At 34.9% G+C, this 17,685-nt stretch overlaps 3 protein-coding genes and 1 non-coding gene across 12 annotated transcripts; 2 read left to right on the top strand and 2 right to left on the bottom strand.

The window, feature by feature from the left end:
• Positions 1-4,712: 4,712 nt before the first annotated feature.
• LOC129874712 (putative disease resistance protein At1g50180) lies at positions 4,713-7,864 on the top strand. Of its 3 annotated transcripts, none has more exons than XM_055950041.1 (2): positions 4,713-6,445; positions 7,394-7,864. In XM_055950041.1, exons 1-2 carry the CDS (start codon positions 4,898-4,900, stop codon positions 7,748-7,750), a joined length of 1,905 nt encoding a protein of 634 aa, XP_055806016.1. In that variant the 5' UTR covers positions 4,713-4,897; the 3' UTR covers positions 7,751-7,864. The 3 variants fall into 3 exon arrangements, with proteins under 3 accessions (XP_055806016.1, XP_055806017.1, XP_055806018.1); XM_055950042.1 differs by having other exon boundaries at positions 4,713-6,510; positions 7,079-7,507; XM_055950043.1 differs by having other exon boundaries at positions 4,713-6,510; positions 7,394-7,475.
• Positions 7,865-9,332: 1,468 nt separating this feature from the next.
• LOC129874565 (pentatricopeptide repeat-containing protein At3g20730-like) lies at positions 9,333-13,815 on the top strand. Of its 6 annotated transcripts, none has more exons than XM_055949863.1 (4): positions 9,333-11,729; positions 12,140-12,259; positions 12,907-13,332; positions 13,446-13,815. In XM_055949863.1, the coding sequence occupies exon 1, from the start codon at positions 9,665-9,667 to the stop codon at positions 11,507-11,509; it is 1,845 nt and encodes a 614-aa protein (XP_055805838.1). In that variant the 5' UTR covers positions 9,333-9,664; the 3' UTR covers positions 11,510-11,729; positions 12,140-12,259; positions 12,907-13,332; positions 13,446-13,815. The 6 variants fall into 6 exon arrangements, with proteins under 6 accessions (XP_055805838.1, XP_055805840.1, XP_055805839.1 ...); XM_055949865.1 differs by having other exon boundaries at positions 12,795-13,332; XM_055949864.1 differs by having other exon boundaries at positions 9,333-11,627; positions 12,140-13,332.
• Positions 13,629-13,702, bottom strand: TRNAT-AGU (transfer RNA threonine (anticodon AGU)). Its single transcript has one exon. It is a non-coding gene; the product is annotated as a tRNA-Thr (tRNA).
• Positions 13,816-15,814: 1,999 nt separating the features above from the next.
• On the bottom strand, positions 15,815-17,404 carry LOC129873846 (uncharacterized). Of its 2 annotated transcripts, none has more exons than XM_055949038.1 (3): positions 17,146-17,404; positions 16,805-16,860; positions 15,815-16,632 (listed from the first exon to the last, which is right to left on the bottom strand). In XM_055949038.1, exons 1-3 carry the CDS (start codon positions 17,371-17,373, stop codon positions 16,047-16,049), a joined length of 870 nt encoding a protein of 289 aa, XP_055805013.1. In that variant the 5' UTR covers positions 17,374-17,404; the 3' UTR covers positions 15,815-16,046. The 2 variants fall into 2 exon arrangements, with proteins under 2 accessions (XP_055805013.1, XP_055805012.1); XM_055949037.1 differs by having other exon boundaries at positions 15,817-16,635.
• Between the last annotated feature and the right edge of the window lie 281 nt (positions 17,405-17,685).

Genomic DNA, 17,685 nt, shown 5'->3' with positions numbered 1-17,685 from the left:
AAAAGACAACCTTAGTGTGATTATTCTAATTATATTAGAGTAGTTGACAGGCACCATGTCTAAAGATATTTAATTAATATGACCATCCTACATTTTCTAGAGAATATGCAGATAAAGCAAAAGGCCCAAAATAGGAGGAATCCATACAAACGGAGCAAAATCGTGCTTATCTTGGCTAACTATTTACTCATAAATCACCAAGAAAGAAAAGAAAACACACCCAACCAAAAATGTTGAGCAGTTGGTGATTTCAAACATGAATATTCTGCTAACGTGCTACTTATGGAATCATTCCAGCATACGTAAATCAATCAGAACCGGATGGAGCAATGGTCTGACAGCTCACACTTGGCATGATAAAGTAATGAATCCAATATCTCTTTTATATCTCAAATAAGAACAATAGCTAGATTTCAAGAAAGATAACACAATTTCCATCATTACTCCTAACATAGGATGACTAATACAAGATTGTGAATCACTTAAACAAAGAACACATAACAATTAGGCATTAAACAAAATAAAATTGAGAATTTTTTTTACCTCTTCCCGGACAACAAATCGAAAACCGAATTCGGATGCGACGATTCCACCACAAAAATGAACTCCGGAGAAGTTCAGAGAGTGAACAAATAGAAGGAAAACCAAATTTAGCCTTAAGGGAACTCCTTTTTAAACCCAAATCTATAAACGTCACTCTTTCTAGCTTAGCTTTCTCTCTCGAAAAAAATTAACCAAAAATCCCCCAAAACCAGAAATCGTTACCCCTTCCTCCGCTTTTTTTTCCCTCTTCTTTGGTTACCTTTCTCATCTCAATAAATATCCCCCCAAATTTAAAACCGAACCAAAAACAAGAAAACACATGCCGCGAGCCATACCTCGAGTGTTGTAATGTTATCGGGTGTGCTCGAGGAAGAAGATGGGATAGTGCGCGCGGTATGGGCATACGCACATGTCTATGTGTATTGTCGCGAGCATACACGTATAATCATGGTGTATGATACGCGTCGTATGTGTTTGTTGGGTGTGTTTATGCCTGTTCCGTATGTAGAGTTTTTGATGGGCTTTGGGAGTTAAAATCAGTGATGGGCTGCTGGATATTGTTGTATGATATAGGAAATTGCTGTGGGTTGTTATATGTATATCATAGGCGTTAGTGAAGAAGGTGCTGGATGAGTATTATGTTGTTGTATGTGAGGAAGTTGAGTGAATTAGTTAATTAAGGTGGTTAGGCGGTGGAATTGGATTTATGTGGCTAATTTTGCCAAGTGTTGTTGGGTTGAGTAGTATAGACATGGAGTTACGCGTGATGTTGCTGTAGGAAATTAGATAGTATAAGTGTCAAAATAGTAATGTATAGGTGTAGTTATTGTTGTTTGGATTAAATTACATACCATATGTATACTTTCAGAGCAAATTGAATATTTCATGAGTTTTTGTTTAATTTAATTTTTACCAAAATACAGTAGCATTGACTAGCTATATAGCAACTAAACCTATAATTCCTTTATTTTTTTCACACTTGTCGATGATTGGGAAGACTTAACTTCATAATTAATGTGTTAAAATTAAGAATAATCATGTGTACGTGATAGCAATTGCTATTAAAGTCAAGATTTTACCTAACATTACTTTCAATCAATAAAAAAAAAATTAAAAAAAGATGTATGGTCTTTGCAATCCCTCTTTTATTTACTTTATTTATTAATTTACATAAAAAAAATGGAGAGAAGTAATTAAATGCCAATCCATTTGGCATCTGATCAGGGAGTTACCGAAATATTATTAATTATTATTTTTTCTAAGGTATATTATGTTTTCCAATGTTCTAGTCCTAGGGTTAGTTAACATAATGATTACATGATTAGTAACGGAGTAACAATAATCCCACTACTTAATTAGTATCATATGGACAAATATCACAAGTTTATATGCTCGATTGGATACTACATACAATATAATATTAATAGTCGTCCTTATTAAAATATTTATCTCAAAATATTTATCATTTTAAAGAATTAAGACAAAACTTATTTATTACAAAAGTGACAAAATTAATTAAAAATGACGTGAAAACTTTCTTAATCTTTACAAAAATTAATTATTTTAGGTTGTTTTAAACTAAGAAGCTCAATTATTAATATATATTGTGTAGAGTCAAAATTAGTTGTCAACAGTCTTTATTGCATAATTTGAAAATTGTGCTCTTAACCTTATAATTTGAGCTAACAATCTCACGAAAGTCATGCTGCGAATTGATAATAAGCACACATGTGACCATGAGAGACCCGCACGTATGGTTTTTAGGGGGATTTGGTCGAAAAATCGGCCCGATCATAGCTGCACTGTATTAGATTAGTTATCCGTCTCCCCAGCCCTGTTAGATGCATCTATCAAGATCATATAATATTTAAATAGTCCACATGAACGGTGAATTGGCTCACATATATCACCTTGTATATGTTTCAGAAACACAGGGAATTCAATCCCAACTTTAGTTGTTGATGGTTTAATAATCAGTTTTTCTTGAGAACAAGCAACACAAGAGAATTCCTTAGATTGAAAAATTTTCTGATTCTTCAAAATGTGTCTATGTGAATTCTCAATAGTTTTGCGCATCATATTATAATCGGGATTGCCCAATCGATCATGCCAAATAATAAAATCATTACAATCAGTAAACCTTTTGTTTACTGTGCATGTGATCCAACAGTACCAATATATGTATGATACGATCCAGAAGAAAGTACAAGTAATTTTTCGTGCACAATTTTTTTCTCTGTATTTATTGTAGTAATATAAAGGTATTCAATTTTTTCTTCATTCACAGTCTCAGTATGATAACAATTTTGGCGAATAACCTTGAAAATTAACAAGTTTTTTTGGGACTTACTACAATACAATGCATTATCAATTACCAATAGCGTTCCTCCAAGTAGTAATAAGACCGCTCTTTCAGAGCCTTTAATCAATTTTGTACTATCGAATATTGTATTGACATAGGCCTTTTTCATAATCAAATGACAGAAATATTTTTTTCTTTTAATATCGTATGAGTTGTGACACTATTCAAAAGACACATATCTCCATTACTCATCTTGGATCCAATTGAAAACTGAAAAATTTATTTATCTTCATAAAATAAAAATAAATTATAATAGTTAAAATAAGTAAAAATATTGCTAGAAAAATATAAATTCTTTTTTTTCTTTTCTTTTAAATAGATAAACGTAAAAATATGATAATCAAAAGTAAATAAAAAAACGACAACATATTGTAAATCATACAATGAAATTAAACATCAATTATAATCCTTAAAGAAGTATTCAACATCCAAATGAGTAATATCATTGAGGTCATTAAAATCGTAATCCTTCAAAGCCAGATTTGCTTCAATATTATCATTATGCGAAAGTCTTGCCTCAACATTATTTTCAAACGCCAAGTGTGACTCTATTCGAGCGTTAGAAGAAGAGGTACCACCTATATTTGCTTTTCTTTTGAAGGAATTTTGATAATGTCTTATAAAATTAATTCTCAGGCGTCTGACATTCATTTTTCCACTGACCTTTCATACCACAACACTGACAGTTACTTCTTGAAGGACCACTTTGAGAACTCATATTGTTCTCCTTTTTATGTTGACCATCACCATGACAATTATTATATCGTCTTCTACCATTGTCACGTCCACGCACATTATTGTGACCTTGATTTTTATTTTGTCTTCTTTCAGACTGACCATGTGCTTCTACCACATTTGCTTTCAGTAACGGATCAGTTCTAGTGGAACGGGCTTCATGATTTTTCATTAAAAGAGCATTATGTTACTCAGCCATCAGAAGGCATGAGATCAATTCAGAGTATTTTTGAAAACCTTTTTCACGATATTGTTGTTGTAATATCACATTAGAGGCATGAAAAGTAGTTAGCGTCTTTCCAACATGTCCTCATCATTTATAGTTTCCCCACATAATTTTAATTAGAAGTTACTCTAAATACAACAGAATTATACTCAATTACAGTTTTAAAATCTTGAAATCGTAAGTGCATCCACTCATAGTGAGCCCTTGGCAATACCGTTGCCCTGAGGTGGTCATACCTCCCTTTTAAATTTTTTCACAATTCAAGTGGATCTTTCACTGTCAAGTATTCAACCTTTAGGCTTTCATCTAGATGATGGTGAAGGAAAATAATAGCATTCGCTTTATCCTCACTTGATGCTTTATTTCCTTCGATTACAGCATCACCAAGATCCTTAGTGGTAAGGTGGATTTCAGCATCAAGTACCCATGATAAATAATTTTTGCAAGAAATATCAAGTGCCACAAATTTCAATTTTGACATGATGAAAATTAATTTTAAAAATAACAAAGACACCTAAAATTAAATTTCTTTAGTAGTTATAACTGATATATAAGTTAATTTTCTAGAAAAAAATTAAAATTTGATGCTGATAATATGTTATAAAATAAACTAATTTAGCAAATAAGAAAGAAAGAGTACGATAAAAATATAAATAAAAAAATGAGAAAGAGAGTTCGTGTGTTGTGTCATTCTATTGCCAAAAAAAATGACAATTTATAGCTAGAAGAGAAAACTCTTGGCAACTTACCCACTTTCAGTGGGCCCCACTTAAAGAAAAAGGGTCCACCACTTTTGTAAAGTGGACAAAAGTGGACAGCCACTTGATAACAAGATAATACTAAAAGTAGAGAGAGAAGATGCTATGATTACTGATTAAGTAAAGTTTCATCCTTTTTACGAAGATGATCAAGTGTCATTATAGCACATTGCAGCAATCTATCCCTTGAAGCACATAGTTCACATTAATTCAGAAAATTAAGGAGACAAGCAACAAGAAATAAGAAAAAAGAGAGAGAAAAAATATATAGAGATGGCTGAAGCAGCAGTTACATATGTTGTAGAGCGGCTTGTTGATCTTATCCAGAAAAAAATTGTTTTCCTGAAAAACGTCCAACAAGGAGTTGAAGGAGTGCGAAATGAGCTTGTCCGTATGAAGTGTTTCCTGAAAGATGCAGATATGAAGCAAGAGGAAGATGAGGCCGCAACAATCCGCAATTGGGTAGCTGAAATCAGAGCAGCTGCCTACCATGCTGAGGATTTGATTGAAATATTCATCCACCACGTTGAGTCCCAAAAACGACAGAGTTTCTTCATCAAGTGTGTCTTCTATCCTAAGAAACTACACTGTCTTTACAAAGTAGGGAAAGAGATTGAATCAATTCAGACCAGAATTCTTGAAATATCCAACAGTCGTGAAAGATATGGCATCAGGCATATTCAAGGTCTTGGAGATGGAGAAGGATCAAGCACAACACGTGAGAAGATGCGTGAACTACGACGCTCCTCGCCCTTGGTTGCCAACAAGGATGCTGTTGGTCTAGAGAAGCATGTGAGCTCTGTTGTGTCAATCCTTTTGAAGGATGACAAACGGCTTCGTGTTGCTTCAATTGTTGGCATGGGGGGTGTTGGTAAGACGACTCTTGCCAAGGAAGTTTATAACCAAAATCAAATCAGAGACAAGTTTGACACTCGAGCATGGCTTTATGTATCCCAAGATTATAAGCCAATGAAGATCATCAAGGAGCTCATTTTACAACTGGCAAATCCAGAAGAAGATAAAGTGAAGATAGTGGATACGATGGACAAATTGTCAGAGGCTGGTTTGGAGGACATGCTTCAGAAGTGTTTGAAAGATACATGCTATCTCATTGTTCTTGATGACATCTGGACCACAGAAGCATGGGATCTCATTGTTAGGTCATTTCCTGACAATGATAAGTCAAGTAGATTGCTACTTACCAGCCGCAGAAAGGAGGTTGCTTTGCATGCAGATGCCCATACTACACCCTACAAACTTGAAGTGTTGAGTGAAGAGGAGAGCTGGAAACTCTTTCTCAAGAAAGCAATTGCCGAGGATAGAGAGTGTCCGCAGGACTTGGTAGACGTGGGGAAAGAGATTCTGGGAAAATGTGGTGGCTTGCCACTGGCAATCACTGTCATAGGAGGCCTCTTGGCCGGGAAGAAGGAGCAAAGAAGTGAGTGGCAGAGAGTACAGCGAAACCTCGGTTCATACCTTGTCAAAACTCAAACTTATGGCGTATCAACAATTTTGGCGTTGAGTTATCAGGACTTACCTCCCCATTTAAAATCTTGCTTTCTCTACATAGGCCTTCTCCAAAAAGGCAAAGACATCCCTGTGAAGCAACTCGTGCACATATGGATTGCCCATGGTCTTATTCATCAAAAGGGAGAACAAACATTAGAGGACATTGTGGAGGATTATCTTGATGAGCTCATTGGTAGAAATATGCTTCAAGTAATCCTAGTTAGAGCAGATGACAGAGTTAAAAGTTGCCGGCTCCATGATCTCCTACGAGACTTTTGTATTATGAAGGCCAAGGAAGAAATATTTCTCGAGGTAGATAATCCATCTACATTCCTCTCTGAATCTCGGCACCATGTCCTTTATTGTCCACTTGAGAGGTACGAATATTTGGGTAATTCAAAATCATATATAAGATCCCTTCTATCCTTTGATTCATCTGCTAAACTAGTTAACCTTGATTGTATTTGTACAAGTAGTTTCAAACTTCTCAAAGTGCTATACATAGACTCTCCTGGTTTAACGGAAATCTCAGATAGTATTGGGAAACTATGTTCCTTGAAGTACTTAGGTATAGGATGGAAGACACGCATAAAGAAGTTTCCCCATTCGATAAGTCGTTTGCAAAACTTGGAAACAATAGATATGCCCATGTCTAGGTATTATTCTGTGCAAGTTCCTAATGTCTTGTGGAAGTTAGAGAATTTACGGCATCTATTTGGTTACATAAATTCCCCAAGCCAATTGAAGATTGACCTACCTAACAATCTCCAAACTCTAGGCAGCATACCTGCTCATATCGGGATGCACCATGAAAACCTGACAAGAATGACTAATCTCCAAAAAATTGGTTTACTCATTGCAAGTTATTATAACCTAGACATAGATCGATTATGTGATACACTTGCAGAGCTTGAGAGCCTTCAATCCTTGTGCTTGGAAGTACAGGTTGGCTTGCAAATATCTTTGGTTGCTGGTTTATCTAAGTTGAGTCATGTTATCAAGCTTAAGTTGAAGGGAGCCTTAGCATCAATACCCGCTAATCCTTGCGGATTTCCACCTAATCTTTGTCAGCTGACTTTGCTGAACTCCAATCTCCATCCAAATTCAATCCAAGTGTTGGAGAAGTTAACCAAGTTGTCAGTTCTAAAACTGGTTAAAGCTTTTGGTCCATATGTTCAGCAAAATGGCAGTTTAACAGTATCAGAGAATGGGTTTCGTGGACTCAAGTTTCTCAGGGTGGATCAACTAATGTCTATGCAGGAGATGAAGCTAGGGAAAGGTGCAATGGCAGGACTCCAATGCCTGCAAATCTTCAAATGCAACTCGTTGAGGAGGCTCCCAGAAGAGTTGATATCATTGACTAACCTTGAGAAGCTGGAGATTCGAGGAATGACTGAAGCATTTATTGCTAGGCTTCAAGTTTCAGATATGCACAAACTCCAACACATTCCCAACGTTGTGATTGGACATCTCAGTACAAAGGATTATGAAGAATCCATCGAAGAAATGGAGCGTGAAAATATGATTAGACGTATCAGAGCACATGCACAGGTAATAAGAGCGGCAGAGATGTTCCAGGCAGCGGGAAATCCGCGTAGAAATGTCAATAGTGATTAATTTGCTTCTTTTTTTTTTTGAACTTTTCTGTTGTGTGTTTTCTACTAGCAAGAGGGAAATGGGACTATTACCAATTCAGGAACATACATCCAAAAGAAGCATTTTCTTTCTCCATTAATTTTTTCATGTTTGCACTAGGTCTGACTGAGTTTTTTTGGAATGACTGAAAATTGTCCCCACTTCCAATATTTTCTACCTTGAAATTTTTGAAAATGTTTTCTCCACTGAAGAAGAAGATTTCCATAGCTTGGGATCCAAAGTCATTTTCTTTTGCAAATTTTTCTACTCCCCTTCAATCTTGATGTTTCAATCCGTTTCATAAAGTCTAGTTACTATCAATATACGATAATAATTAGACTAATTAACGAATATCAATATTCAGTATCTGTTAAAAAAGTAATGAAACATCACCATTATTACTGTTGTATCTACGATTTGTCATATTTTAAAAAGGATCAATTATTAGTTGCATAACAAAACCCTAAAAAATTACTACACATAATTACACTCCAAGTTTTTATAAATTAAAGTCAATTAAATTATATTCAACCTATAGCTAGAGAAGAAATGTATCCCAACCAGAAACCGTTGGCCATTCAACTTAACACCTTTGCAGTTGGGATGCTTAATTAAATAATCAATAAACAATGTAACTTTTTTTTTAGCGAACCCAAATTCCCAAATATTTTTGGCTAAGTTATTTTTAGGAGAAGTTTTAGTGAAGTTTTACCATGCAAGGCCACAAATTTTCTCAAAATATTTGACAGTTTCAAAAAATATTATTTTGTATTCGTAAATTTTAAAAATTATTAAAAATACTTATAAGTTTGTATTATTATTTTATAATGAATATGTTCCGTTAAAAATAAATCTTATAATATAATTGATAACAATCAATAACAATATAGGCAAGAGCAGTACATTAAACGTATTAAATACAAATTATTCTTTTTTCTCAATTTTGTCACTCAAACTATTTTTTTCGGAGGAGGTAGTAGCAAACTATTCTTTTATAAATAGATAGAGATATTATTTAATGGTGTTGATTGACAATATTAATGAAGTAAGTCGGTACATAAATATTAGTTGAAGTTAATAAATAATGGATATTTTTATAAAATATAAAAATTTAGGGTAATTTTTAAATTTTTTAAATTTTTTCAAATATTAGAACTTGATCCAAATACTAGTTTTTTGTAGAATTTGGGAACTTGAATATTTGCCAAATATATTTATCAAATTATATGATCAAACACTAGTTTTTATATTTTCTTCGTGCTTTTTCTAAAAATATTTATGTTTAAACGGCACCTAATAATAATATTTTTTTAATTTTAATTTGTTTGAATTATTTTGATTTGAGATGGAGTTGAATACTTTAGAGTTAGCTAAGTAAATTTATCTTTACATCAGCAAAAAAGATAAGAAATGAGGACATTGCAATTGTACAATTACTTACTTTAATTTGGTGGAGAGCTTAGTCCCCAAATGTCGAACTACTCGGAATTCCGGTAGATATGGCTTCGCCGGCGAGTGCTACGGTGGCTGGCACCAAAATCTCCTCTTAAAGTTGAAACCCTGACTTCGTCAGTTGTCAGTTTTGTTTGGGCAATTGGGCTTGGGCTTTGCCCTTTGGGCTTAGCAGCTGCAGCTGGCTTCTCCTTCGCCGGGGCAGCAGCAGCGACAGGTTTAGAAGCTGCAGACCGAGCTGATGGAAGTTTGTAGGAGCTCTTAGGTTACTAGAAGCAACAAGCTTCTTCAATTGGTTAAGCAACGATTTTTTGAAATTTGGTGGAAGATATTTCTGCTCATCTTCAATGAACTTCGTAGCAGAAAGCTTGAAAGAAAGTTATTTCTATCTCTTCTCCTTCTTCATTTTTAGTTTTTCTGGAGAGAAAGGAAAAATGCAAAAGAATGATGAATAGAACGTATAGAAATGTAGTGAACTTGCTTAACCCAACCTCTCGATTCCCTCCCCTGAAATCATCCATTGAATCGCTCTGTAATGCCAAAAGGCTTACGGGAGCTCTAAGACTTGCTTTTGACAACCCCATCGAAGCAGACTATACTATTTATTCAAATATAATTCAGCTTTGCATTGACTTAAAAGCTCATAAGCAGGGTCGTTTGGTTCACTCCCATCTTATAACTAATGGGTTTCCTTCAAATGTTCATTTGGGAACCAAGTTGATAATTTTATACACAATGTCTGGTGACATGGTGTCCGCCCGCAAGATGTTTGATAAATTGCCTGAAAGGAATGTGGTTTCATGGACTGCACTTTTATCTGGGTACTCTCAGAATGGGTATTCAAAAGAAGCCCTTGATGTGTTTGTTGCTATGCGTAGGGAAGGGGTGAGGGCAAATCAGTTTACTTATGGAAGTGTCTTGAGGGCGTGCACTAGTGTGTCATGTATGACTTTAGGAAATCAAATACAAGGGTGCATTCAGAAGAGCAGGTTTGTGGATAATTTATATGTACAGAGTGCGTTGGTTGATTTTAATTCCAAGTGCGGAGAAATGGAGGATGCTTTTTGTATATTTGAGTCAATGGCAGAGAGGGATTTGGTTTCTTGGAATGTCATGATTTCTGGATATGCTTTTCGAGGTTATAGCATTGATGCATTCCTGCTGTTCCGTTGGATGTTCAGACAAGGTATACTTCCCGATTGCTTCACATTGGGAAGTGTCCTCAAAGCATCTGTAGGAAGTGGCAAGTGTTGTGGACTAGTGAAAATCAGTATGATACATGGATGTATCATTCGACTTGGTTATGGGTCATTTAGTATTATTAGTGGAGCGTTAGTTGATGCCTATGTGAAATGTGGAAACCTGGCTAATGCAAGTTATATATACAAGAAGATGCAGAACAAAGACATGATTTCATGCACTGCGCTAATTACTGGATACGCACGTGAAGGTAAAAATATAAATGAGTGCCTGGAACTCTTTTGTCAATTACATCGGAATCATAGGGAAATTGATAGCATTATTTTATGCTCTATGATCAGCATATGTGCCAATACAGCGTCACTGTCTTTGGGGAGACAACTACATGCTATTGCGATCAAATATAAGAGCACTCTTGATGTGGCGATGAGTAATGCTTTGGTTGATATGTACGCAAAAACAGGAGAAATTGAAGATGCCAACAATGTTTTTCAGCACATGACAGAGAAAAATGTAATATCGTGGACGTCGATGATCTCTGCATATGGTATGCATGGTCGAGGAGTCGATGCAGTTTCATATTTTAAGAAGATGGAGTGTGAAGGCTTTGAGCCAAACGATATAACATTCTTGTCTCTCCTGTTTGCTTGTAGTCATAATGGGTTGACTGCTGAAGGATGGGAATGTTTCAGTAAGATGGTTAGAAAGTATAAAATTGTTCCAAGAGATGAGCATTACTCTTGCCTAGTGGACATTTTTGCACGCAGCGGTTGTTTGAATGAATCATATGATTTGATTTGCACGATGAATATAAAGCCTAGTGCCTCTCTTTGGGGTTCAGTTCTTGGGGCATGTAGCATACATGGCAATATGGACCTTGGAAAGGTAGCAGCCAAGCATTTGTGTAATATTGAACCTACGAATGCTGTTAGCTATGTGGTTCTAGCAAGTATGTATTCTGCAGCTGGCTTATGGGATAGCGCTTGGAAGGCACGAGATGTGGTTCAAACTAGAAGGTTACCAAAAGATCCTGGTTACAGCCTTTTTCATTCTGGCAATGATATGGTAGCACTTCTACCAGCTGGCTGATACATGAAAATAATCCAGATCTTTTTTGTAATGTTTCATACTACCTGGATTTTTCGAAAGTAAGTTTCGGTAGTTACGGTTTCAGCGTGCAGTGATGATGCAATGAAGCTATGAATAGGTATTCGTTCTTACCCGCTTGATCGCTTATGCTTCTTACATATCTAAGTTTTGGTAGTTATGGTTTCAGCGTACAGTGATGATGCAATGAAGCTATGAATAGGTATTCGTTCTTGCCCGCTTGATCGCTTATGCTTCTTACATATCTTGTCCTGTCAATTTTACTCAAGCTGTTGAATCAATGATTTAGTTTTGGTGATAAAATGAAAATCTCGTACCTTTTCTGTAAAAAAAATCAGTTTTTAATGTAGCTATATCTTAGAGACTTTGACCTTCTAACTTTAGCCTACTTTAAGTCTAAATTATTGTAGCAGATAACCTGTAGAATTAGTCAATGAGCGCGCAAGCTGACCCAAACATACAGTTATAAAAGAAATAGAGTCTAAATTCCATTCTCAACATTTGTAGGACTTGGTGCTACTTGACACTGCAACATTCCCAGTTTAGCTATTTTGCTATAGGCTAAATAAAGCCGAAATACATCTTCGACAATATTGTTCTGATTGTTCTCAGGTGAAAGCTGATTTGACCGATGGATCAGCTAAACTAGCCAATGCCATTGGTGATGATTCTGATGTGGTAATATCTGGTACAGGTTTCCAGCCTTCGTGGAAATTGTTGGCACCTTGGAAGGTTAGTCAACTTCAATACCCAAAATAGTAGTCTTTACAGATCCTTTACACGTGATCTTGATGATTTTATGATAGGCTTGCTAGCAATGCAACGTCTTTTTAAGGTTTCAGTACTGAAATTTTAGTCTTATTAAGTATGAATCTGCAAGAACATGTTGGTGAATTTTATATGGAATACATGATCTTTTGGAGAGACGTCATCTTAAAAGTTTTTCAATGCCCAGAAAAGGAAAATGTAAAAGAAGTGACCAACCTCATAGCAACTGGAATTCAATTTTGTCGCTTAATGATTTTTCTAGTTTCTGAATCGGCAATCAAGCAAGTATCCCTCTTGATGATTATAGTTGCTATGATGGTGGTACTACTTAATGTTTTGTTTATTTGTTTTTCTTATTTACTCTAGTACACCTCCTCTTGGCTCCCTTTAGCCAAGTGCGAGGTAGTTGCGACTATTCAAACTCATAAAGCTTTAATCTCAATTTTTTACTATTATGTCAACGTTTTCTGGCATCAAGAGATTTATCTTCATCATGTAGTTTGATGGATGAAAAGAGGATGGTGCATGTGGAGTGAACATCTTGAACGCATTTTATTCTCCTACTCCTATTTTATTGTTTCCTTTTCAATTTCATGTTTACTCATCTGCAGATTTTTGAAAGATTCTTACGACAACCATAACAAAAACATCATGAAACTTGATGTATTCCTTCCCCATCCATTAACTACAGTGGATGTCATGTGATGGAGGTTTTGTTAAAGAAAGTTGTGTCTCCAATAGCTAAAAGTTAGTGCTAGTGCATTTGACAGACCAATCTTTGAACTTTCACTCTGGAGCTTCTTTCTGGAGTTAAGTTGAAGTAGAGATTACTGTATCAGCTCTTAAGCTCTACCCTCTTTAGTCTTTAGCTTTCACGTGGGATCTAAAAGTATTAGTTGAAGAAATAAATATGGTGCTTGGCAAGTCTATTCAAAGAAATGCTCCAAAAGCATTAGTTGAGAATGATTTTGTAAAAATGGCTGAATTCTGCGATGTTGCTTTGAGATTGGCCCTTACCATCAAGGCTGATACCAAAGGTAAAAATCTTGAGATAGTATTGAAATTATTTATATTTGGTTAAATTAGTTTTTGATTGTGAAATGGGCATTGCAAAAGGTGACTTTCATCTGATAGCATTCTATCTTTACAGAGAAGCGTACACTCTCTTCAGCTTCTATTATCGTATCAAAGCTGGAGGAAGAGGCTTCAAACGAGAGTTCTAATGTGAAGAAAAAAGAAGGAACTGCAAAAATGCAGATTTTAAAGAAAGGAGAAAAGGGCAGCTAGGTAAAGAGGAAGAGAGAAAAGGTACAACAATCAGATGAAAAAGTAATGCTCTTGTTGAGAGTCGAACTCAAGACCTCCCGCTTACTAAACGGGTGCTCTAACCAACTGAGCTACAAGAGCTGCCCATGCTAAACTCGTAAAAGTGATTTTGTTAACAAAACAAAGAAATTTAGGAAACATGTGCGGACATCTCAAGTAAAATAAAAACTTGGTTTACCATGCAAAATTTTAAATCACTTGACGCATTAATTAATGATAGTGTTGTTATAACTCTCAATCTCATAATCGAATTTTGTGTTGTGTTGTTACAAATAGAGACGGGGCTAGAGTGTCAGATATGAGTTCAGTCAAACTCAGTAGTATTGATTCAAACTTTAAATGTATTTGTCTTAAAAATCTATTGATCGAGATTCATGTACATATTATTAGATTAAAATTCATTAACTCCATTTCAATTTTCAAGCTAATGGCTGCGTTTCTTAGAAAGGATCGGAGAGCCAATTATACACAGCATATACAAGTGATAGGAAGTAAGTAGTCTCTATTGATCTTTTGTTTTTGGAGTAAAACTTTTAGACCGAATATATAATATTATGAATAGATAACGTCATATGATGTATCAATGGATTTTTATTATTTTTTCTCCCAGTGAGATTATGTTCTTTAAGGTGTTCAATTTGGGATAAACCGACACATCTTTTCCTTCCTAAGTATTACATTTTATTAAGCTTCCTGACCATGAGTTGCAGGAAGATGCCACAACAAAGGAACAAAGCATCAACATCGATATTTATATCAAATCAATAAATGCATACTGTATGTTTACTTTGTATAAACATAAAATTTTAGCAATTAACTATGTCTAATTAAGTAATTACTAATATTCTATCTATTATATTCTTTTTCTTAACTTCTTGTTCCAACTTCTAATTAAGATCAGTTAATGGAAATGGAAAACTCTCCTTATATATAATATAATATACAAGCTAAGGATAATAGGTCTAATCAGAATTTTTGAGTTACCAATTATTCCTCAGGTTTATCAATCTCAACATGACTCTGTACATGTAGGTAAAATAATGTTCTCAAAAAAGTAGATACAGAGATCAAAGGAAGTTGGAGTAAAAGATATTAACTGCATGCAAAACATAAATCAATAGGCTCACAATTACATTATTGTTTTGTATATCTGATATATCGTGTACGTATTTTTGTTTCTGCATGGTTTCGTTATATTTTTATTTATTAGCAAGTAGTATTACTTTTTATAAATATAATATAATTTTCTGATAAAAGATATTCAAGTAATCATCCTTCAATTTATGCCACTAATTGCTATATGATGATATATTCTAGACAATTTTACAAAGTGAAAATAATAAGTATATATAAGTTGATCAAAACGTCATATGAAGTAAAGTTATCAGATAATTGAAACTACATAGTTATCCGTTGAATATGAAACAAACGTCATATGATTCGTTGAAACAAGTAGTAGTAATAAGAATTGAAATTAATGTTTTTTCCTTATTTTTATTTGGTCAACCAAACGAGAAGGTCAATCTTGACTACACATAATTAAGTATTCGCAATACTTTCAACTAGACTAAAAAAAACTACAAAATATTTTTAAACTATAGAGTTATATAAAGTGGGGGAGAGAGATTAATTAATAATTAATACTGAACTTAGATAGGAGGATGTGGAGGGCACACATTAGGGTAAAAGGCTAGCACATAGTGGCATTTCTCCCCCTTAGCCGTAGGCGTATTAATGCACTATGATTCCTTGTACTTTGATTTATGGTATTCATGTTACTATCTAATAATACCTACTGCTTTTTGTGCTTTGATTATTTCGTTATCTATTTATCTACTTTTAATACTCTTGTCTGACCTTTTTTATGCTTTTATCGAGCCGAGGGTCTTTCGGAAACAGCCGTCCTACATTGGTAGGAGTCAGGTCTGCGTATACTTTACCCTCCCCAGATCCTACGATGTGGGATTTCACTGGGTTGTTGTTGTTGTTGTACTGCTTAATATTATAATACCATTTAAGGAAAATATATTTTTTGAACTCTTTTTACTTGATACACATGATGAAGAAGAACTCCCATAACCATTTTACCGCCGCACGCCGCACACTTGGAATATAAATTATACAATGATTAAATTACAGTTTTATCCTTATTTAGATTTGTCCGACATAACACAAGGTTTACATATATATATATATATATATAACAAAAAAAACATTGCCACACATGCCAAGGCTACAATACACTGAAGCAAATTAAAGCTAATATATGTAGACACCTAGAATAGGACACTACAAACATGAAACCAAAATCATCTAGCATACCCTAAAACACCTTACAAAAAAAAACTAACAATATTCTACGATAATATAATATATCGCAACGAAAAAGCAGTAGTAAGCTAGCTAGAAATTATTGTTGAGAATTTCACATTAAAGATTTGAGTGACCTAGCTTTGATGGGCTTTCGGGCTCTTTTGATCTTCAGCTTACAGATTTCAACTTCATCGTCATCATTATCATCATATTCGTCGTCTTCCATATAGTCAAATCCTTCATTATCCATTTGAGAAGATGAAGATTGTGCTCCGTTAGTAGACTTGTCAGTGGAAGACGGACCTCTTTTCTTGCCCCATAAAGGACCAAAACCCGAATAATAGTAAAATTCGGAAGACGAAGATTTCTTAGGACGATGCGGGCGGCCGCGAGAACTATGAGTTGTCTCAGCCGCAGTCGTCGAATGAGCTGAGTTGTTGATAGTAATGTAATGCTTTTGAGCGAAATGGTGGTCACATAAATTATGCCCTCTTTTCGACTCTCTACTGCATTGCCACCCCTTCCCGTCATTTTTGCAGCACATTGTTGTAATATTATTATTATTATTTCCATCTATCATCTCATTGTCTTGCTCATCCTTTTCGAAATCGCCGGAATCAGCAGGAACATCAGCGACAATATTATCCTCAAAATAATTCATCTCACTATCATTCGCCTCCAGCTTCATTGTAGTGATGCTACTAGAAAAACAATGCTAACTCAATGAAATTTTGAATCGATCTATATATTATACCCAACTGTTACGCCAAAACTTTGAATCGAACTTCTAATTATCGTTTTTCTGAGAATATAAAAAGATCGAAATGAAAGATACTGCTGCTACTAAAACCAAATTGATGTAAAAGTTACCTCTGTTCAGAATCATAAAAGGTCCCATTTACAGCGCAACTATCATATCCATCCAACTGCCCGCAGCAAATCAGAAATAAAAAAAATAGAAAACTTTATTTCTCAAAAGAATACAAGCTGTGCGTTGGGAAATAGAGAGAAACAGTGAAATAATTTGAACGAATAAGCCTAAATACACGACATAAATGGTGAGATTGAGACTCTTTCATTAACCCTAGTGAGGATAAAAAACCCTAAACCATAAAACAAAAAAACGAAGGGACATTGAAGAAACGAAATGACCGTTATTCTATAGATCTGGGAAAAAGGGAGGAAGAAAAAAAGAGATTTATTAGACTGACCTGATAAGAAGAAGAAGACGGTGCCGGAGCCGGTGGAGGAGGAGGAAGTAGTGTGTGGTGGTTAATAATATTATCGTTTTGTAAATCTTCACCGGGGAATGTGATGACATCCCATGGAGACTGGTTGAGCTGGCAGACGTGGGTCTGTAAAACGGCACCGTGTTGTTGGAAAAATATTGAAGAAGCATAGTGGAGCGGGGAAATTTTGGCATGCTTCCTTATTCTCATGGCTGAAAAACTCTCAGAAAAGAAATATTTTTGAGGGGTAGGCACGATGGAAACAGATCCAAATGGGTCTTATATGTCTTTTTTTTTTCTTTGTTAACTACTAGGGCCCAATCAACCTTATATCTTTATGTTGACATTTATGCCCTTATTTTATCTTTAATTTATGCCCTCTTAATTTAGAAAAACATATCCTTCGTTGGTTTGGAGGGATCATCCATGTAGATAATTCGGGATTGATCTCCTCTCAATGTCCTTTAAGTCAGTTTGTCATATAAGACTTGTTTAATATTGTTTATATATCCTGTGTAATTT

This window comes from Solanum dulcamara, chromosome 11, assembly GCF_947179165.1.
Source record: "Solanum dulcamara chromosome 11, daSolDulc1.2, whole genome shotgun sequence".
Lineage (NCBI taxonomy): Eukaryota > Viridiplantae > Streptophyta > Magnoliopsida > Solanales > Solanaceae > Solanum > Solanum dulcamara.
This window is presented reverse-complemented; position numbering and strand designations above follow the sequence as displayed.